Here is a 22,653-nt window from a genome sequence, read left to right as displayed (position 1 = left end):
CAGTTAAGCACCAGTAGTAGCACTATGATCATCTGAGTCAAGAAATGCTGTCAGTGATAGATATCAAACAATGATAATGCTTGAAGCCAATGTTTAAATAATCACATTCAGGATACAAGAAGCACTGCCAGGTTTGATAGCTCTTGCTGACAGCACTTCTGGAGTCTGAATGTAGAACTGCTGCTCGTATTTAATAGTAGAACTGTGGGTGTGGGGGACTGAGGACAGGACAGAAGGCTAAGAAGAGGCCGTTTAGGAAGTATGTGACTTACACTACAGCATTCTTCTTTCTCCATACCAGCCACTTGTCATCTCTCCAGTGATGAGTTAAGAAGGTACAAAGAATACACCTTCAGTTATTAAAACATAAGTGCGTGTCACATTTTGTTTTTTCATTCGTACACAGTTAGATACCTTAGGGACAAGTATTAAGGACAGATTCTCATTTTTTTTCTTTTTGCTTTCTTCTTAAGGTCTGCATTTTTACTCACCTCCCCACCTCCCGCCATGAAGCTGTAAAAAACGTTAAGAATAAAAAAAAATTCTGACTTGTAAAATATCGGTTGGGATGAATTTTGCTCATCTGATTATATAAGCAGTATGTTAAGCCTCCTCTTCTTAACTAAATCCCAACACAGCCATTGCACTGGGTATTATAACCAAAAGCACTGCAATGATTTTAGAAATCTCTCAGTGCCTTGGGTAAAAATGTAGAAGTCCATTTTTGTATTACTTTCTATGTCATGGCCATATGGAACCTCACTCACCCTTTTAACATAAAACAGACATAAAATTCACCCCCATAAATGGGTTTAAAAAAATAAGATGCATGCACCTGATTACACAACCAGATCTATTCAGCTGTAAATTTACATTTCTTATTCTTGTCAATGGTCAACTTCTCCATTATGCTTGGATATCAGTGTTTGAGAGGTAAGTGACAATGCATCACCACTGTAGCCTGGTCTACATTAGGGATCAAAGTCAGTACCAGATATGCAATTCTAGCCACACCATTTGCACAGCTAGAATTGATGTATCAGGATCGACTTTCTTCCCTGGTGTAGATTGTGGCTCTTTGGGCTCACAACGATGGCCCTTACACTATGCATCAGCAGGGAGTACGAGGGTCGATCCCAGAGACATTGGTTTTGCTGGCAAAATTGATCCCCGGAAGATTGATTGTGGCACCCTGAAACACTCCTCCAGCCCGGCAAATATAGACATACCCTTCTTCATGAGAAAAAGCCATCATTCTGCCACACTAGAAAAGCATGTCCAGACCAATCTCAGTACACACAGAGGATTTCTGACTTTCAAGAGTCACTCTGATCAGGTGGCAAATAAGGACAATATCTGCCTGGAAGGTCTGGAACATTTTCTGAGCCATATCTCTCAACTCCTCCTCTATAACCCCACTCACAAGAAAATGCAAAGCGAGGTCTGGAGAAATGCAGGAGCAGTTCAGCTTATTAACTCTGATAGTAAATACATAGCAACTTAAACCTTCAAAGCACTGAGAAAATATTAAGACAGTTCCCCACTTCCATATGAAGTGGGTTTTGTTTTTGTTTTTTATTCCTCATTTTACAGAAGTATGAGTGAGGCAGAGAATACTCTCTCACAATGACATTCATGCCAGTGCAAGAACCTATATGAAAGGCCCTCCAAGTCCTAACTCCACCTGGAACCATGTACAACAGGCCACATGTACACCACCATGTCTGGGGCCTTTGGATCCCCTATGCACTTTTTCTCAGGGCATGTACTTTGCTCTCCTAGGCTAGGCAAACGTCCGTGTGCCCTCATCTTCTGTACCGTGCCCTGAATCCAAGTCAAGTTAAACATGTGAACATTAGGATTTTTAAGTAACAGGTCAGATTCATATCCACCACTGTGATCTGTCAGCACAAATGGCCTGTAACTGCTGTATTTGTGCAATGTGCTGGGAAAATATTTCACTGATGTGGCATCAGAGACTCCAATTCCATCCTAACTCCTGCCTCCCAGACAAGGGGCCCACGGTAAACAGGATGTTGCTGTATTCAGCTGATCTTTGACTTCTGCAAAGGCCAATTTGTGCCACTGGCAGTCAGCACACGCTTCAGGCTATTCTATCTTGTGCTGAGGACAACCACATCCTTAGGACTTTTTTAATCACAGCGTAACTGGAACAGAGAATTTGGTGAAATATTTAGCATTTGTGTCTGCTATGCTGGGCCCTTCCCTAGCCCCACATGACTCACTATTGCTGGAGTCTCCTGGACTCCAGGAACTGCTGCTAATTTGTCTGGTGAGATGCTGCTCCTTACCTCAGCTACCGTGTGGAAGGAAGAAAAGAAGAAGTAAGTGGCCAGCAGGAATAACCCCTCATGAAGCTATATGCAGGGCTCTGTTGAGGGGGTGTTCAGCATCTGACTGGAACGCTACTTCCTCCATTATGCAGCCCTATGGTCTGCTCAAAGGGGAACAGCAGCTCTGATGTAATGCAGAGGACAGCGGCTGACATTTCAGCCTGAAAATGTGTTCCCAGGAGCCTGGAAGAGTTTTCCACTCAAATCCAAATTGCCAAGGCTGTATCAGTAGAGTATACACACGAGACACAATTTCTCTTCAGTCAAAACCCACTAGACCCATTACTCACACCTTCCACAAACAGGCCTCTGTGGAAGTAAAACTTGACATGTAATCCATGCCTGAAGTCTTAATTTTACACAGCCCTTAGGGACAGACCTAGAAGCAACACCTTCTGGGGGGGCTGCCTGGCAAGCGGACCACTAACCTCTGCTCAATTTCAGATTTTCTAAGCACTCACCATCTCCCATTTCATCTGAGAAGGGCAGACTGAAGACCGCCTCATCAATCATTCGGTTGGGGAGGTTTGTATAAAAGCGACCCACAGTGGTTTCTAAGTTACTGAGCTGGTTCAAAACCATCATACTCCCCTTGATCACTGGTAAGGCACTCCGATCAGGCACTCCATACTTTACCGAGTTCTGTTCTGCCAAATCTCGGAGAAATGCCAGTTCTTTTAAGCCTGTCACTCCCTCTGGAAGAAAGAGAGATTGCAAGGACAGGGGAGGAGAAAGTAGGAAATGTATTTTCAGTTTTGAGTCTTCTTCACATTACTGCAAATTAAAACACACGGTAAAATGTTGCAAAACTACAGTACAGTATGCACTTTGTGTAACCAAGTCAAGCAGTTAGTCTGAACACAGGGAATGCCCGTTTAAGTAAAAGTGCGGTGCATTATTTAATGACTATTACAGCTCAGGTGAACTATAATGTAGATAGAATCAGTCTCTCGAGGGTTCAAAGGTGTGCTCTCACATAGTTCAAGATGGTTGTTCTGACCATGTTACTGTTTAGATATTTTTAACAATCTTTTTTAAAACAGCTTTGTGTAACCCTTTGTTTCCCACCAGTAACTAGTCCATGCAGTGGTTTATGAATCAGCTATACAGCCTTGGTATCAACAGACCTTGTCCTTTAGCTCAAGCACCAATTCTCATGCTTTTAGATGGAGACATGCCAGGCTTCCACCCCTGCAAATGACCTAACAAAGGGGATTCTTAGAAGTGGGGGCTCAAATTGGGATATGAACTGCTATAGAACCACAGACTGTGTTAGGATGGGTTGCAGCTATATTGTCTATGGTCAGGTATAAGCTCTCCTGGGTGGGTTGTGTACACAACCCATGCTAATAAGACAGTCTACTGCTGTCTGTGCTCAAGATATTTTTGTACAAGAACTATACCACCACTGTGTCACGGTACATATGTTTATATTTAACTTTACTCTTGGCTTAAACCCCAGCTCAGCAAAGCACCTAAGTACATTCTTGATTTCAAGCTCAGACTTAAATCTCATTGATATTAATAGGGGCTAAACACATGCTGAATTGGGGACTTAATGGGGAGACTCTTCCAAATTTTGTCTTAGTGTCAGAGGGTGAGACTCCTGAGAAAGGTGATGGTTACAGACTGAATCTGCCCCACTGTCTCTGGTATTCAAAGTTTTAGATATTTAAATCATTTGAATGTCGGTTTGCACATATATGACTAAGTACTTTTATACCCCAAATAGGAAACTGCTGTAATCAATGGTATGACCTCTGGATTCTCAGGGCAAAAGCCTCACTTTTGACCTTTAAAAACCAAATAGAATAACACTGCACAGGATACCAGAAATTTGGTGCACAATTTCTTACCATTCATGAGTGCATAAGTGAGAATCATTACTGAGTTATTAAGGAAACTATTTTCCTCATTGATGACATGGAGAGTAGCCTTTTTATCATCATCAGAAGCATCTTTTGATGTAATCCCAGCTGACAGGTAAATAATGACCGTATCTGTATCTAAGCAGAAATATATATGGAAGACAGCCTATTAAATTCCAGTTTATTCGAGACATTCAGTAATGCCACAAAAACCCTTATATAAGTAAAAGAAGATATAAGAAAGGCCATTGATAACTTCACATGTAACAGTTTCAGGTATCTGCAATGGATGAAAACATACAATGTGTGGCTATGAATACCTTTGTAATTCCTTCCCAGTGGTTCCCACCCTTTTCACCAGTGCAGACTCCTAAGCATCCCCTACCAAACTGCTCACAGGATCCCAATCAACCCCACAAACCGTCCATGGACCCCCATCAAAGCTGCTATGTACACTGAATTAAATGAAAAAGGAAACCACAACATATCTTTCTTTGACAAAAATTAATAACTTTATTGGAAGATATTTAATTCAGATATAATAAATGATTGTAACTTTGCAATTTATTTAAAACTTATTTTCCATTATCCCAGTTTGGGAACCACTGCCTTACACAACAAGAAGTCCTGTGGCACTTATAGACTAACAGATATTTTGGAGCATAAGCTTCTGTGAGCAAAGACTCATGCATCTGACGAAGCAGGTCTTTGCCCACAAAAGCTTATGCTCCAAAATATCTGTTAGTCTATAAGGTGCCACAGGACTTCTTGATGTTCTTGATGATATAGACTAACACGGCTACTTCTCTGATACTTACTACCTTACACAGTTTCAGCAAACAAAGATTCATGAGTTTCACTTCATACATTCTAACACAAGGTGCTAAGCACTGCTTGTTATTTCAGAGACCTCAGGTACATGTCATTCCCATGACAGGGGCTGGGGTCTTAAACCCCAGTAATAACGTTTCTTAACAAGTAATTATATTCTGTCTTCTTTAGCTCTGCCATTCTGGCTGGTTGTAGTATTCTTCACTTTTTGTCCTACACTGCTGAAGAGTCAAGTATCTGCTATGCTCCAGTCCAGAGATGGAGGCACTCAGATGATTTCTGTATTTCACAAGCTCTTGGTGGCTCTCCAGCTAATACAGGAGCTGAGTGGAGGGTTACTGCACCAGTGGCAGTTGTTAGCAGCGGTCTGTAAAAGTAACTCTTACATCTCCATTTGTCTGTAATCACCAATATGTCTCCCACCTATTCCCAACATAACCTCATTTTGGGGCAGAACATCTTTGGCCATGTTAACTGCAGTTAATGAACCATGTTTTCCTTCCTACAACCGTACTGGGGCTGGTTGGCGGTGGCGGGGGGGGGAACAATCACCACAAATTTTTAATACAAGGCCCTCAATTCTTCCAAGATCTTGGTCCTTAAATTTTCTGCACTTGTGCAGCAGGCTACACATTCCTTCACCTGGAGAATGCTGTAAATCCAGAAGCTACAGAACTTCTGTGGTTGTCCTGCACATATACCACTTGCAAAACACACTGCAATATGCTGGGATGAAAGGCATCATATGAATGTAAAATAATTACTGAGGTGCTGATGGCACTAATAGAAATAGATATCTACAGAAGGATGGTGAATGCAGAAGCATCCATCTTTTCAATATAATTCTTATCTTACACTCCAGGAATGACTCATTTTTCCCCCCTTTATTAATATACTTTCCTGCAAGTGAATGGTTTTGCTGACATGCCTGCATATCCTTTCAGGGAACAAGATGCTAAAATTTCACAGTAAAAAGAATCTCATCTTGTTTCTTTTTGTAACACAAACAAACAAAAAGACAAGACGACTGCACACAAGAAATTGCAAGTGCAACACACATCCTCTTCTCAGAACCATTGTGTCCTGGTGCCCAAGCTCTCAGGTTTGTCGTACACATAATAAAGCTTAAAAAGTCTCTCCTTCCCACAGATAGCCTTAAAAGAACAAGTTTAAGCATCAAATAATGTGTCCTTGTGTACTGTCCCTACAATATAACAAATATAATGCATGAAATTAAAATAAAAGATTGTGTTTTTACTCTGCAGAATATGCCAGTGTTTCTATTCTGAACACAAAAGGAATAAGCAAGAATCTCTAGACAACATTTGTTGAAATAAACTAATGGTGACTAATGAAGAACTACTCCAGTCAACTTCAGCTGCAAAAATTTATCATCATCCAGCTGCTGTCTTTCCCTCGCTTTGTCAGAAGCAGCTAAAAGCCTGCCCTTAAGAGTCCCTAAAAATACAAGATTGCATCAACTATATTGGGCATATAGTTCAACAGATTCCAGTGCTCACCAATCTAGAAGAGCACAAAGTGAAATGGGAGCACAGTTCACTTCATTGCTCTGGATCTAGCAACAGGCTCTGGAGATGTGTGTTATTGCTTTCTTTTCTGAATTGTAAATTTCAGTTAAGAGTCTCTCCACTGGCCATTTGAAATAATGGGAAGAATCACCTGAAAAGGCAATGGAAGGAGTATGTCCAAAAAAATCAAACCGATCAGAGTAGTCCAGTTTCTCCTACCTATACTGGCACCGGGAATGAGGAAATGGCTGAGTGCTTGATTGAACAAATATTCAATCTGAATGCAATCAATTACTGAATAACACAAATCTGAACTCCTTGAAAAAAAAACACGTGGGCAGTACAATCTGCCACCCATCTTCCCCTTTCCCAACAATTTTGTTAGTTTGTCAATTGTATATTTATTTTTGAAGTTAACAGAAAACATGGAACTAGACAGGAGTAACTCTACATGTCTTTACTCACAAACTCATGTGCACATTTTCTTCGATGAATGCAAATACAATTAGGTCACCCTCTCAGGTACATATAAATATCATATATTGACACTGTTATTCTGTGCAAATTTTTTTTGATGAGAATATTTAATATGCTCCCAAGGATTTTACATAGGCAGAGCACATCTGACAGTCAAAAAATTTCACTGTGCTATTGATTACCACTAGAAAGGATCCACATCTGGGGAATAATTCAGATATCCAGCAACTCATCTCCATAATTATATATTACGGATAATAAGGGAAGTAAAGGACAGTGGGTGGAAAAAACAAAATGAAACATAATAGACAATTTTAGAAGATGTTTAGTAAGTGGATTTAAAATACAGTATATGTTATTTGATCAATGTGGTAAATACTTTTAATCAAACACTGCCCTCCCAGGCATCTGTCAGCATAAGAAATTCAGATAAAAAAAGAAATATGCAAACTTAAAAAAATAATATAAAGGATTGTACAACAACAGACTTACTTCCTTGAAGTTTTGTGCTGTTGTTTGTATTTCGTATCAATTGAAAAGCCTTTTGAAATCCCACTGCATGCTGGGTAGGGTTGTCAGAGGACTTTATACTACTAACGAAGGTGGACATCCTCCTTTTTGTCTCACTAGTGGCAGGAGACAAAAATGTCTTATAGCACTGATCCAGTGAGCAGGTTCTTACTGTGTCTGCCACGGTTAGCACTGAGATCTTAAAAGAGAAGAAAATATATTGGATTATTTTACCATTTATAATGCTTTATGTACTGTGGTAGCATACACAATGATAGCCCAACAGAAGAGTTTCCATGGATTTAAAACCAATTGTTAAAAAATAAAATGCTTGAGCCATAAATCCATCTCATTTGAAAAGGATTAGACTTATGCGGAGTGAGGAAAAAGAGGCTTTGTTTTTCAGATGAAATCTGCTTCATTCTGCTCACACATAATAGTTACCGTACTCTCACAGGCCCAAAAAAAAAAAAAAAACAAAAACAAAACAAAAACCACACACCTAACCAAGCTACAGATCACTCAGCGCAAATCTGCAGACAACATTTTCAATAAATTTGCAGGGCCCACAGAAAAACTGAGCACTCGGAGAAAAAAACCTGGAAATTTCCATAGGCAAACAGCATGAGCACTAAACTACCTTCCTGTACTTCCAATACTTCACTGACAGTGAGCCAAATTCAACACCACTTTTTATCCTGAGATAAGTTAAAAAAAGCAGGGATAATCCTTGCACTATTAAATGCATCAATAAGATAGAGTTTATGAAATAAGTGGTGTACTTTATTATGAGGTATGACTGACGCACAAGTAGTAACAGAATAGGAACATGGCTGCATACCACCAGGCCCACTGTCAGTGCAGAGGTGACAGTTGCCCTGGAGCCCCAGGGCCCAGAGATTCAAAGGGGCGCAGGCTCTTTAAATTGTTTCCAGAACACTGTGACACTCCGGGCAGTGATAACAGCTGCAGGGAGGGGAAGGGGAAGAAGGTAGCATGGTGTGCTCTAGGTGGGTCCAAGGGCTGGCTGCCTCCAGCCCTGCCTCTTCTGCCCTTGGCCCCACCTCTTCCAGGAGCTCGTAGCTGCCCCACTTGCCTAGGAGCCCATGGAAGCTGCTGGGTCCCCTGCATGCAGCAGGAGCTATAAATGTGTGCCTATAAAATACATTTGAAGTTTACTAACTCACTGCATAATTAATAAGTGTTGTTTTACTCATACTATTTCCTCTTCATATAGGCCCCGATTCAGCTAAACACTTGAACACGTGCTTAACTTTAAGTACACACTCACACGTTCTGCTGAACTGAAATCACAGTACAGTAACAGTTTTATGATAAAGCAGCTGGCTTCAGCCAGGACACTGGTCCCATGGTAGCTGGCCCCAGCTGGATGTGCCGGTTAAGCAAATGTGCTGGATATCCAAATGCTGGATAACTGGCCTTTTACTGCATCTTCTATCCCAGGATTTTAAAATGCTTTTCATGCGTTAAGTCTTATTCCTATATCACAGATGAAGAAAATTTAGGCAGAGAAAGGCCAAGTGACCCCACTGTCCTGCACGATGCCTTCAACATGGAATCCAGTTCTCCAGCACCTCTGTGCTTTAGCCTTCCCTCTTACCTAACCCTGTGAGAGCTTGGCAGACATTAATTATGTTTCACACCGTCCCCAAGAGGTAGCGAAGTGAATTATCTTTATTTCACAGACTGGAAAACGGGCTCAGAGGTTCAATGATTTGCCCAAGGCCACACAGCATGTCCAGTGGCAAAGCTGAGATTAGTCCATAGTTCTCCTACCATCTGGTCCTGTACCTAATGCACTGCCTCACAGTGCTTCCCACTCATTACAAAAATGGTTATAAAATGTCTCCTGAAAGCCTGAAACTATGACATAAGTAACTCAGAAATGTGATTTTGTGTTAGACAAATGCAAAACTGTAAATGTAAGTTACAAACTCGTCTGAAGATGATTAAAACTAAGGAAAGGTACACTAACGGCTTAATGAAAACTCACCTTATCATGTTCATCTATAGAGCTCAGAATAACCTGAGCTGCGTCTTTGGCAATTTGAAGTTGTGTTTCTGTCACTGAAGCCCCATGGTCCACAATAACAACTATATGCTTAGACTGGGGTCTAACGGTAGAGACGTAAACAGGCCTGAAATAACAGAAGCATACTGACATCATTACGACTTCTCATCTTATAATTCCCATAGTATTCTACAACTGAAATAAAAGGAAGAGAAGAAAGAAGTAATTGCTTGGCTTCATGTTGTTTTACATGAGCAAAAAATACCTAGAGAATTTAACCTGACGAGTTTGTGAGTGGGGGTTGCAGGGTTAGGATGCATCAGTCAGACAATGGGTTTCATGAAGAGAGAGATCTGTGCCACAAAACGATTACACTCTAAGGACCGAATCCTGCAAGCAATTACTTTCTACTTAGTACCTGGAGCATTAAGACGTATTAAGCCTGAACATAAGTGTTTGCATGATAGGAGCCTAATTTCATACATCAGGCAATGACTGACACCTGAGAAATGACAGGGAAGAAAGGGCCTAAGGATGGACAGGGGAGACAATAGCAAAACTACACAGTAACTGTTTTGGCAGCTGTACCTCCAGAGATTCTGCAACCTGGAACTTAGTGAGCAAGTCCCCTGCACGATAATCGACTAAAAGAAAATCCCAGCAACTGCAGAATGATTCACTCAGATGGACACTGTGGCTGGAATATTTACACCAAATGTTCAGTTCTGAGTACTTGTAAAGTAGGCACTTCAATCCTTGATTAAGGCACTTACATTAAAATGGACCAGATTTTCAAAAATGCTCAATGCTCAATTTTCACAGACTCAAATGGGATCTTTGGTGCTCCGCACCACTAATAATCAGGTCTCTGTTTTGAGTGTCTGCATATGTAGCTGTCCACTTCTTGAACATACATCCTTCGTTATCACACAGCAACTATTTTCAGGCAGCAAATTACCTGTTTTGTTCAAGCATCAGTGGTGACAATGTTTGGGAATACTGTTTATAGCTATCTCAGCAAACACAGCACGAAGATTTTGGAAACAGAATGAGTAAAAGTGACTCAGACTGACTGTATCACAATGAATTCTTGATGCAGTCAATCTTGGCCATATGGAGAGGTAAACATAATACTGGATGTATGCTGGTTACATGACAAGTAAAAATCTGTGCAAGCTGTGTATAATTGCATTAGCACAGTAGGTCTGGTCTATCACTATGAGACTAAGGCTCCTGCCAAGAAGGGCTTTTCTATCAATGCTTTGGAATGTAACTCACAGACGTCATGCTCCACAAGCCCTTCTTATCTGTGCGTTTTAAAACTGGATTAACAAAATTTGTCAAAGTCTGCTAAAGGCACTTCGTATTTTCCTGTGTATGTTTTGCCAACATCAAAATATGCTAGATGGTGAAATGTTTAGACACAGTCTGATACAGTGAGGTATGTGAGAAAGATTTACCAAAGATCTGTTTTCAGGGTCTTAAACCTGGGATGAATTAGAAAGATCTTGGATAAGGAAGTCGAAAACAGCACAGCTCTTTCCCCTTGTTGGCGTACACCTAATTTTAAGAATGAGTTTTGGGATCTATTTTTATTGCATTAATATCTCCCACAGGCATTTTATTAAAGGGAACAGAAGATTTTAGAAAAAACATTGAAATAAACAGCTGGCACAAATCAGTTCTTAATTATAGACTAGGCTGCAGCTCTACAATGGTATTAAAAACTATCACTTATGCAATAATTTTGATCTTCAATGCAATTAAATGTTAACTTATTCATCCAACAAACCCTCTAAGCTAAGTATTCTCCAAAATATTCCTACTTTACTCATAGAAAAATTGAAGTAGAGACAAAGTAATTTGCACAAGCTCACAGAGAAAGTCAGTTTCATAGCTGAGATCAGAACTCAGGAATTTTTGTCTCTCAATCTTTAGACTACACCCTTCTCAGACCATCACATGTTCAAACAAGCCCAGCCACTGAGATCAGATGAAGAGGACCACAGGGTAAATGCTTACATATTAGAGTAGTGTGCTTAATATCGACAGAGAAGTAAAATGCATTTTTCAGTCTCAATGACTGTCTCTCTCTTGTAAGGAAATATTCCTAATATCTCCTCGATAAGATTTGTTATCCAGCAAGGTTAATTAATATACAAGGAGAGAGAGTCAGGTCACTGGATTTTCTCAGAAGACCATCATGAGGTACCTTCTTATTCTAGCGAGCAAATTACAAAGCTGTAAGGCCAACCCTAAATAGTCCATTACCTCCAGTATTAGCCACGCATTAACAAACAAGCAGTGACTAGGAGTGGCTTTTTTTTTAAAAAAAAAACAGAAGGGCAGTAGGCCTCCATTCTGCAGTCTCCGGATAGGTGGAACTTCCCATTATACGCAAAAAAAAGTACTGTAAGATCCAGTAACTCTGCATTACAGAACTTGCAAAGAAGAATAAGTTCCAAAATGGCTGATGTGACATGCAACTGCAGGAAGGACTTAACGTTATAGCTTTTCACCAGGTTACTCTGCACAGGTGCTAAATGCAAACAATGTTGGGTGCTAAAGCACCAGGAGGCGGAAAAAAATGGCAGTGAAGCTACCTTCCAAAAGGGTGACATCACAAATGGATCAAGAGCACGGATATCGGAATCACGCAACTGCTTATTCTGTAGTTTATGGTTCAGTTTCAAATAAAACTTTCCCAGCAGAAAATGAAGAACTAATTTTCTATCACTTATATTTTAGCAGTCTGAGTCATTACTTTCATATGTAAAATGGTCTGTTAAGGGTTATTAGACTGAAGCCAGGGAGAGAAGAAAATGTCTGGGGGTAATCTGCGGGGGGGGGTGGTAATCTGATTTTACCTTTTCAAGTAAAATCTCTGTTGAAAATTCGATTTGCTGATTTTTAGAACAACCTAAAGATTCAATATTCATTAGGATTCCCTAGAAAAACAGGATGGTGGATTGACAACAATATTTTGAGAAAACAATTTTAGTGCTGGGTCCCATCTGTACACAAAAAGAATAAAATTGTACCTGCTGCGGTGTTCGTAACTCCCCTTACACCGGAACTTGTGTGCTGGAAATACAGTAAAAATGCCTTCTTCTGAACTAAAGTATTGCCATTTAATTCCTGGGTTAGACTTCAGATTGTCAGCAAGAACTATCAAGTGAAAAAGAAAAAAAAAATATATGGGACTGCAAAAGAAAGTCAAAGGACAAGTGTACGTTCTTACATGGCATCTTCAAAATACCTCACGCTTCCGTAAATAGCAAGAAAATCCAAAATGATAGTGTCTAATGCTAACAAGTAGTACTGAAAAGGCCAATAAGTTTTACGTCTCATAATCATGTACGTTCCTGATTTAACTTCTAAAAACCAAACTGGACAGTCTGGATATGTCCTTAATGATACTTTACGGGGGAAAAAATTGATTTAAAACATGCAACTCCAGATATGACTACTGCATAGCTGGAGCCGATATACCTTAAATCGATATGTGCTGCCATCCCCGTAGCAGGAGATCGATGGGAGACACTCTCCCGTTGTCTTCCCTTACTGCTCATAACCAAATGGAGAACCAGGATTAATGGTGGTGCCCTAATCTTTTGATTTAGCACAACCCTAGAAGATTGACCACCAGTGCACTATAATCCTGGTACGTGAAGACATGCCACAGAAAGCCAGCAATAGATCTTGAAACATAACTCTTGGGGACAGGAGCACAAAGGCTGGCTGTAGAACCTAGCTCATGTTCACTCATTTCCCAAGGCTGCTCTTGCTTCATTATTAAAACGGAAACTACTTGGACAAAGCTTTAATTTATGAAGTGAGACTCAACAAAAAACTTTCAGTGGGCTTTTAGCCCTGGAAAAGAAACAGCTGCCGGACACTACAAAAAAGTTAGCTCAAGAGCTGTATGCCAGTAATTTATACCCAATTACTTTAACAAAACAGACACGGCTCAGTGAGAAACACAGATAAACCTATTTGCCTATGATAAGGTTGATTGACATAGAAATATAAAATCTAGAGTTGTTAATATTTGATGCCACAGGAACATTATTTTACAGACATTACAGGAAGATAGATTAAGCACACTCAATTCAAGTAACCAGAATAGGACATTCATATTGTTATCGCCTCTGACAGAACATATTAAAACCATATATCCTGGACTCCCACAGAACCCCAGCTTGAGACACAGAAACAGCATGAGGATTTTTTTCCCCCCTCTTGCAGTCATATGGAAATTTCCTAGCTGTCAGTTAAGGTGCATGTACCTCTCCTATTACCAAAAACTGATACAAGATGAAGGAAGCAACAGACATGCAGCACAACTGCTATGTTTCTTCTACAGACGATACTAGACAGCTGTACTCCCACTGATTTTCTTAAAGCAAGAGGAAAAAACGCTGAAGGCTCACAGAAGATGGAGAAGAGCAATTTATTGACATGACCCCATTTCCATGCCTTCCGGATGGATAACAGGATTCAATTGCACACAAGCCAAACTATCCTTTCGCTGGTGACAAATTAAAATCAAACTTTTAATAATGGAGTAACTTTAGATATTTGCCCAACAGTATTAAAGGGCCTGCATCAACTTTAGATGGATACTTTTTCAAAAAGCAGATTCCTTTCTTGGGCTCCAAACAACACCTTTGCTTTGAAATGTAAGAGTACTTTTGGAAAAGATCTCATTAACATTTCACCTTTAATAAAAATTTTGCTTCTTACTTTTCCCTCAAGACAGATGCTAAAAATAGGATAGCCAGTTTCATTTTCAGGTTCTCGTACATTAATCAGGACACAGCAGTATTCAGGTTGGAATCAATGCGATGGAATATTTCAAGCCACAACCAGATGACGTACTTCAAATACCTGAGCAGAAGATGGTTATTTGCAGTTCAACACCCTCAACAGCTTAGCACTTTCTTGGGTTTCCCAGATTGGTTCGTGACTCTATGGCTTCTCTCTCTATGCAGCTGAGTGTAATTACCTTGTACAGCTATTTCTATTTTCGTCCTTTATCATTACATGTATTCCAGGAGTGCCTGCAGACCCCAAACAACTGCATGGCTCCATTGTACGTGACGCCACACAAAAAAGAAGCAATCCTTGATCTAAAGGCCTTACAACCCAAACAGAAAAGACAAAGGACAACAGGGGATGCAGAGCTGAAGTGACTTGGGCAGAGTCTCACAGTAGGTCAGTGGCAGAACTGGAAAAATAACTCAGATATCCTGACTTCAAGTCCAGTGCCCTACCCACTGCTTCTAACTTCCTCTTCTCTCTCCGAATAATAGTTTAAATTCCATGCAAGACAATGACTCTGAGAATGTTGTTTATTCTCCAGCAGGGCTGGGCCCCAGAGCCAGGTGGGAAGAGGACCCTGCCCCATGCCCCTGGAAGGGGCAAGGCTAAGGCAGAAGGGGCGGGGCCTAGGCAGTCAGCTCTTAGTGCTGCTCAGACCACGGCACTGCCCCCTCATCCTTCAAAGCCACAGAGTGGAGAGGCAGCACTGCTGTGGTGTTTCAAAGGAGTCCAGAGCTCCTGTACAACTGTCCCCCTTTAGTCCCCCTGTCTCCCCCCATCGGCAGGACTGCTTCTTTCTCTCTGCACCTAGCCAACAACTCAGGTCAGCTGCAATGATCAAAGCAAGTGCCCCAGATGTAACCAGTATCTGTGGCAGGGACGGGCGACCCAAAATAGTGGGTGGGCTGCACGAGTGGCCCTCCTCCACCTCAGTGGGCCGCAGCAACCCGCAAGCCCACTGGGGTTCCCCCTGTGAGCCACTCCTCCCCCACACGCCTCTTGTGCACTGGGGCACCAGAGCCCCATACTTTCCAGCTCCCCCCACTCCCTTTCAGCACTTTCAGAGCTTGCAAATCACCTGGTTCGCTCTCCATCCCACTCCTCCTCCTCCCTCTCAAAGCTGGAATGGCGCACAGAGCTGATTTACAGCATTCCAGCTCAGGCGTGGAAGGGGGTGGAGAACAGGGACAAGCACAAATCAGGCAATTTGCACAAGTATGAAAGTGCTGGGAAGGAGTGGGAGGAAGTGCAGGGTTCCCATGTCCCAATGCACAAGAGGTGGGGGGGGGGGGTAAGGGGGCAGCAGGGGATCGTGGAGGCCGCAGGCGGAGCCTCAGTGGGCCACAGGTTGCCCACCACTGATCCATGGAATTAGCACTCTCAAGCAGAGGGCTCATCACACTAGAATTCATTTGCCGTGCTAGTCAACAAAATTTGTGAATATTGCTATTTCTATTTAAATCACTTAAATGTTTCCTGAGGCTGTCAGTTCCTTGTGGGGTTGGAAATTGTTAGTGATACTCTTGACATAAATGCACCGTGCATGTTTGTTTTCCCTGCCTGCCCAAATCCTAATCTCACAGGGGTAGCTGAGTTAGCCTGTATCTCCTTTGGAACCGCCCCCCTCCCCATGCATCTGACGAAGCGGGTCTTTGACCATGAAAGCTTATGCTCCAAAATATCTGTTAGTTTATAAGCTGCCACAGGACTTCTTGTTGTTTTCAAACCCTAGTTGTTAGCTGATAGGATCAACCTGTACGGAGAAACTTTGTTTAGCCATCGTAAAGATATTTTCTTTGGAATGAGAGTTATTTATATGGAGCAGAAATAATGTGCAATCTAAAATGGTTTAGCATTGCCAAGTTTTGCAATTCCATAGAGTGCATCATAATATTTCATGTTTTTCTTTATGCCCCACCTCCTGAAGCCATGTTATTAGGTGTAATTTTAAAAATGTAATCCAGAAATTCTAGTCATCATACTAGTTGAGAAAAGCTTAAAGGCTCAAAAAACATAAAGCAAATGAACCCCACCCCAAATTTAATATTTTAAAATTTTGATTTTTTTAAACCAATCTCATGATTTGCAGAGCTTGACTCTCAATTTTTGAGCACTTCAGGTTGCCAGCTTCAGGATATACAATGCAGCATTTGCACAAACCAGCGTGGTACCCTCTTTCCCTCCCCATTGTTAGAATGCAGAAAAATTTACTGTTTGCATTTTGAAATTCAAGGCTCCATATCTCTGAAAATTAGGCCATGAAAGTATGTGCGGGAACATTCTGTAGCAGAGCATCGAACTCTTGTTTGCTATTTTAAACCTGCATCTTATTATTAATTTCCCTGCCTGCCAGCAGGTTTTTGTAAGTCACAAATACAGACCGCTTGATAGAACTGCTCAGCTGTGTGGTTTAGTGGGTGGCAGACTGCCAAAAAACATTTTAGCTGTTTGCTTTTCGTACAGGCATAGAATAGCTGATGGAAGATGTCAGAAGTATGTTCAGTACTTTATTGGACTCTGCACTCAAGTGAAAAGACCAAAATTTACTTGAAGTATTATTGGCTCATGTATGTGTTGTGCCATATATCTGAGCACCTGAGAAGTTTTAAACACTGGATATTTAAATTCAAATTTCACCAGTATAGATTCTGGGATTTAACCACTTTTCAGTACTGAGAAGCTCCCACCTGCATGCAATATTGCGTCCATTTCTGGGGACCACTCTTTGGTAAAGATGTGGACAAACTAGAAAATGTCCAGAGAACAGCAACAAAAATGACTGAGGGAATACATAATATGACCTATGAGGAAAGCTGAAAAATCTGGGTTTGTTTAGTCTGGAGAAGAGAAGACTGAGGGGGGAACATGGTAAGAGTCTTTTAGTATGTGAAAGTTGTTACAAAGAAGAGGCCGATATATTATTTTCTTTAACCACTGAGGACAGGACATGAAGAACCGTAATGGGCTTACACTGCAGCACAGGAGATTTTGGTTAGACATTAGGAAAATTTTCCCAACTGGAATAAATAACCTGGCAAGGTTGTGGGATGTCCCTCTCTGGAGGTTTTTAAGAAAAGGTTAGACATCCACCTGCGAGTCACGGCCTCAACAATACTTAGCCCTGCTGTGAGTGTAGAGGACTGGTTACATGAGGTATCAAGGTTCCTTCTGGTCCTTCTTTTCTATGACTCAGCAAAGTAGTTATATCAACATCTCTAAAAAATGAGGCTACTAATCTCTCACTCATCACACCAGGTTGAATTTCTGAAATTTCACCAAAATAATTGCTTAAAAGAGTATTAACATATCTATCTGTCAATGATGCCAGTGAAGAATTTGGGATTTAACCATTCAGTTAAAAGTAATTTGAGGGGTATATTTCCTCCTTAAAAGCTTTAATAATTGCTGCACTAAAGCTAGTCTTTATTATTTTGCTAAGCAATAATGCTTTGAATTCAAAGTCAGCTCCTCACTTGAAAAAAATATTGTTCACCTTCCTAACTGATTGTTCTCAAACCTCCAACAAATTACAAGAATCACCATCATCCTTTGTGGCTGCTCTTCCTCTTTAAAAAGTTCTACTGGTTTATTTCCTTCAGCTAGCATGTTGGTTTAAAGCTGCCTTCTCCAGGGACTGCCAATTTTATCATAACCCACTGCTTATTTTTCTATGACCACAGCACAAAATCTGCTGTCAGATAAGCAAGAACTACTACAGCTGAAAAAATAAGCTTTATTTCCTTCAGGTGCACTCTTATTTTCCATCTATTAAAGCAGCAAGAAATCCCGGCAGTCTTCCTACTTTCTTGTTCCTAGCTACAAAAATCAAGCAGATATTCTTTTCAGACTCTGTTCTCCCTCACCTCAAACATTTTAATCTCTTAAATGACTGACCGTTTTTTAATATCTCATAGTTCTGGCAAAGCCAGTCTTGGGACAAGTTTTACAAGCACAAGAACCTGACAAAATGTGCCACAAGGTGGACTACCAGCCTCCCTTCTAACTTAAGGCTGCATTTGTCAAATACTTTCAGTTCCAGAATTACAAGTTAGCAGGCATTCTTGTGAAATAATGCAGGACTTTTCACTAAAGGTTGGACCTCTCTGGTCTGGCACTCTTGGGACTTGAGTGGTCCTTAAAGAGGGAGTTCACCACACCAAGGAGGTAAGGCCACTCCGAGCTGGCCCCTCTTGGGTCACCAAGACTACCTGCCACCAGACCAGCTGAGCTCCCAGCCAATGGCTAGCTTTGGTTGGGGTTCTCTGGTTCAGCAGCATCCATGGTCCTACCAGACCACACAGTTGCCAGACCACAGAGTCCTGGACCAGAGAGGTTCAACTTGCAATATTTTTATTTCATGTGCCTCTAAAGATATGGCCAGGACAGTGGCCTGAATAGAACAGCCTGCTTTCAGCGCAGGATAACGTTCTCTTTCCTTTTCCATTTGCCGGGGCTCATTATCATCATCATCTCTATCCATATTCCCTCTAATACATAGTGTGATATACATACACTCTGTTTAAAATGTACTTGCTAGAATTCTATCTCCTACTAGTAACAGAGACGGAAACCAACCATGCCACCCAATAAAGTTCCCTTGTTGGAAATAAGTTGTGGAAGCTGAACACTCAAACACTAAAAGTTGAAAAGCTACTGGCACAATTCCTTAATTCTTCTGTAAATATGAGGGAAAAAGTTTAAGAGTGCAAAAAAGATGTTACTGATGGATATTCCCCCTCTCTGCAATTACAAACTAATACCAAGGCATGAAGGACTTTGAGAAGACGACCTCTATTTGGTGGAGCTTTGTAAAACTTCAAAGAGAATAATGATAATACTTAGCGGTTACAAACTGTATTTTGCATCTTCAAAGCATGGCAGAATCATAAACTAATTAATCTTCCAAGTGCAGCGCTAACATTTAGTTAAAAAAATCCAAAAAGATTCAATATGATTATGCATCATAGAACAGTTATAATTCTCTTGTTGAGTATGAAATTGGAAAGAGTGCTATAGGCTACCTCTAGCATATCCTTTAAAAACAATGTTAAACGAGAGAGAGAGAGTGAGAGAGGGAGAGGGAGAGGGAGAGGGAGAGGGAGAGGGAGCGCGCGCAGTTCTTTAAAGAGTGATTCTCATTTAACAGCATCAAGGAGAACGTTGTTTATTGTTTCTTACTGATTACAGCGTGAATTTGTTCAGTTTACAATTAAGGAAATCTTCTTTCTACCTGCTAGACCTGCAAATTTAACCCTGGATTTGTAAGTCAAGTTGTGTCCTTACTTGTACATCCTCCTTCTCCTTGGAAATAAAGGACTCTGAAACTTGAACCTAATTAACAATCAAATGATGTTGTGAACCAGAATTAAACCCAGCTCACTTTGTTGGCTTTGAAAGGCTAACTGATAGTAAAACCACTGGACTGGTTGTGGGACTATCCAGGAGGAGGCATTTACACAAAGTGTCAAGAAACAGTGGTTCCCAAGCAAATACCCTAAACTCTCATCCATACCCTGAAAACCTCCTGCCTACGCTTTCCCACATACAGTATCTTCACCAGCCCAAACTCTCCAGCAGTACTGTGTAGAAGAGGGGTTTAGGGAAGAGATTTATCAGCTGACCAGCTATGGTACTAGCATCACTCCTGGTGAAATGTGCTGGATAAAAATCTCTCCTGAGGTGAAGTTGTTTATTCATTCATGGAACGGGAGGCTGGAGTCTTCTGTCCATGAAACAGATGTAGCACACCTACTGCAAGTTTTCTCACGCCCTCCTACCAGATAGTCATCAAACCTCAGTCCAAAAGGAAACAGCTCCAGGGACTGAAGTCAGTTCCAGTCCTTGGCCTCTCTACTGAGACTAAACAACAGGATAGCCACTTACCAGAGACAACTACAGAGGTGGTAATGGTTTTTGTGATGCAGACACTTGTTCCCGGGGAATTAAACAGTGATCGATTGATTTTACATAGTCCACCATACCATCATTTGCTGAGGATAAATTAGAAGTAGCAACCTACTGATCACTGCACACCTCATTTTCAGTAGCTTGAATCATATAACCATTATTGCTCTTACACTGTCTCAATTAAATAAATAATAAAACAAAAAACTGGAATCGATCCAAGATTTATAGCCCTCCTCTCACAACATAAAATTACCAGATCAAAAAATTAAAATTAAATAGCACCTTATACATATTTGCCAAGAAATACTAATTCTTTAATGAGTCTCAGAAGGGTAACCATGTTAATCTGTAGCTTCAGAAAAACAAGCAATCCTGTAGCACCTTAAAGACTAACAATTATTTGTTAGGTAATGAACTTTCATGGCTCAGACTCTTAATGAGTTTGCATCCTAAAAACAAACAGGGCAGGAGTGATGGACAGTTAAAAGCAAAAGGTGAGAGGTCTGAAAATACTGCATCACTGGCAAGGTGCTCCAGAATTTTTACCTGTAGTGAAAATACAACTCTAGGGTCCCACCTGAGCTGCTTCCAAAGCACCTCCTTTAACGGGAGCTCTTTACTCTGACCATATGTGCTGACCAGGACACAGGGCATCAGTAAGAGGGAATAGAACATCATGAGGAAACTCTAGGCAGGTGCATAGGTAAGGAGTGTGGTGGGTTGTGCAGCACCAGTATCGAAATAAAAGGTATTGCTGGGTTCAGGCCTAATGGAATCAGAGAGTTAGATTTTAAATTAGTGAGAAAACTGGACCAAAGAGAATATATCCGTGTTGGACAGAACTGTCATTCTCTTGTAAATTTGATTAAATGTGTCTTCCAGAGTTTGCCCTGAGGTTCTGAAATTTATATGGGGTATTTCCGAAATAGTTGACTTTCTGTTTCCCATCTTTTGAATTTAGAAGACTTAGCACAGACATTTTAATTGCTGCCCCAACCAGCAACTGTGATGTATTTCTGAAAATGGAACAATTTGAAACACCGGCTTCCCTCTATGCTGGTAAGAGTTTAGCCTATTGAACTGTAACTGATAGCAGCATCCAAATGTCTGCTGCCTCAGAGAAATTTTTGAAAATCAAAGACGTTGCAACAAGCAATTGAAAATGCAGCACTGAGTAATTAGTAGATTGCTACTTCTAATTTACCCTTAGCAAATGATTGTGTAGTGGACTATGTGAGATGAGTCAATCTCTGTCTATTTCCCAAATTCTTTTTGCTTATTTTATTATGGAGAATTATTTTTTCTAAGTGCTTCTACAAAATGTGAGGCCAACAGGCATTCTTCCAGAAGTAAAATAAATGCTTTAACAGGAATTTGACTAAAACAAACATTCCCTTCATTTCAGAATATGCAAGCCAAATATTGCAGCACTCTGTAGGGGAAAGTGAAGCAGACTGAAACTGACTTCCCAAAACCTGCAATTCTCCATAATAAAAGAAAGAAAAAGAATAAGTCAAGAGAGATCATGAGTATATTAGATTCTTAAAAATTCTTTCAGTTTTCATAATTTACAGTAAGGGCACTTGTTGTATAAACAATTTTAACTAGATACTGCTCCAGATATTTTAATAAATACTAATCAGCATTTTTAAAAATAAAAAGATGCCCTGTGGTCCAGATGAAGCTCAAGGACTTCTATTACATGGTTTGTTGCTGATCACCTTTAACATGGATGCAAGTATGTAGCCTGCCATTCCAATAATGGAGAAGCAGTATATGTATGTAGTGGGAAGGGTACTCCAAGAGGATCAGTTCTCAGTCTGGTTCTGTTCAATATCTTCATCAATGAGTTGGATAATGCACACCACCATTTATAAGGTTTGCAGATAACAACAAGCTGGGAGGGTTGCAGGAGCTTTGGAGGGAAGAATTAAAATTAAAAATGAGCTAGGCAAACTGGAGACATGGTCTGAAATAAACAGCATTAAATTCAGTAAGGACAAATGCAAAGTTCTCCACTTAGGAAAGAATAATCAGTTGCATACATACAAAATGGGAAATGACAACCAAGAAAGGACGTCCTGTGGAAAGGGATATAGAGGACACAGTGGATCACAAGCTAAATATCAGTTAACAAGGTAACACTGTCATAAAAAAGGAACCATCATTCTGGGATATATCAGCAGGAGTATTATAAACAAGACATAGGAAGTGACCCTTCCGCTCCACTCTGTGCTGACCAGGCTTCAATTGGAGTACTGTGTGTAGTTCTGGATGTCACGTTTCAGGAAAGATGTGGGCAAATTAGAGAAAGATCAATG

The 22,653-nt window shown here is 40.7% G+C and overlaps 1 protein-coding gene across 1 annotated transcript in view; it reads right to left on the bottom strand.

The window, feature by feature from the left end:
• The window catches only part of CACHD1 (cache domain containing 1), a 199,094-nt gene that overhangs the window by 37,230 nt on the left and 139,211 nt on the right, over nt 1-22,653 (bottom strand). The window contains exons 5-9 of the mRNA XM_075002823.1: nt 12,643-12,769; nt 9,584-9,728; nt 7,552-7,768; nt 4,211-4,360; nt 2,816-3,049 (exon numbers count right to left, since the gene is read on the bottom strand). Coding sequence (XP_074858924.1) covers nt 2,816-3,049; nt 4,211-4,360; nt 7,552-7,768; nt 9,584-9,728; nt 12,643-12,769 — 873 coding nt within the window. The remainder of the gene's footprint in view (nt 1-2,815; nt 3,050-4,210; nt 4,361-7,551; nt 7,769-9,583; nt 9,729-12,642; nt 12,770-22,653) is intronic.

Source organism: Carettochelys insculpta, chromosome 9 (genome assembly GCF_033958435.1).
Source record: "Carettochelys insculpta isolate YL-2023 chromosome 9, ASM3395843v1, whole genome shotgun sequence".
NCBI classification, from domain to species: Eukaryota; Metazoa; Chordata; order Testudines; family Carettochelyidae; genus Carettochelys; species Carettochelys insculpta.
This window is presented reverse-complemented; position numbering and strand designations above follow the sequence as displayed.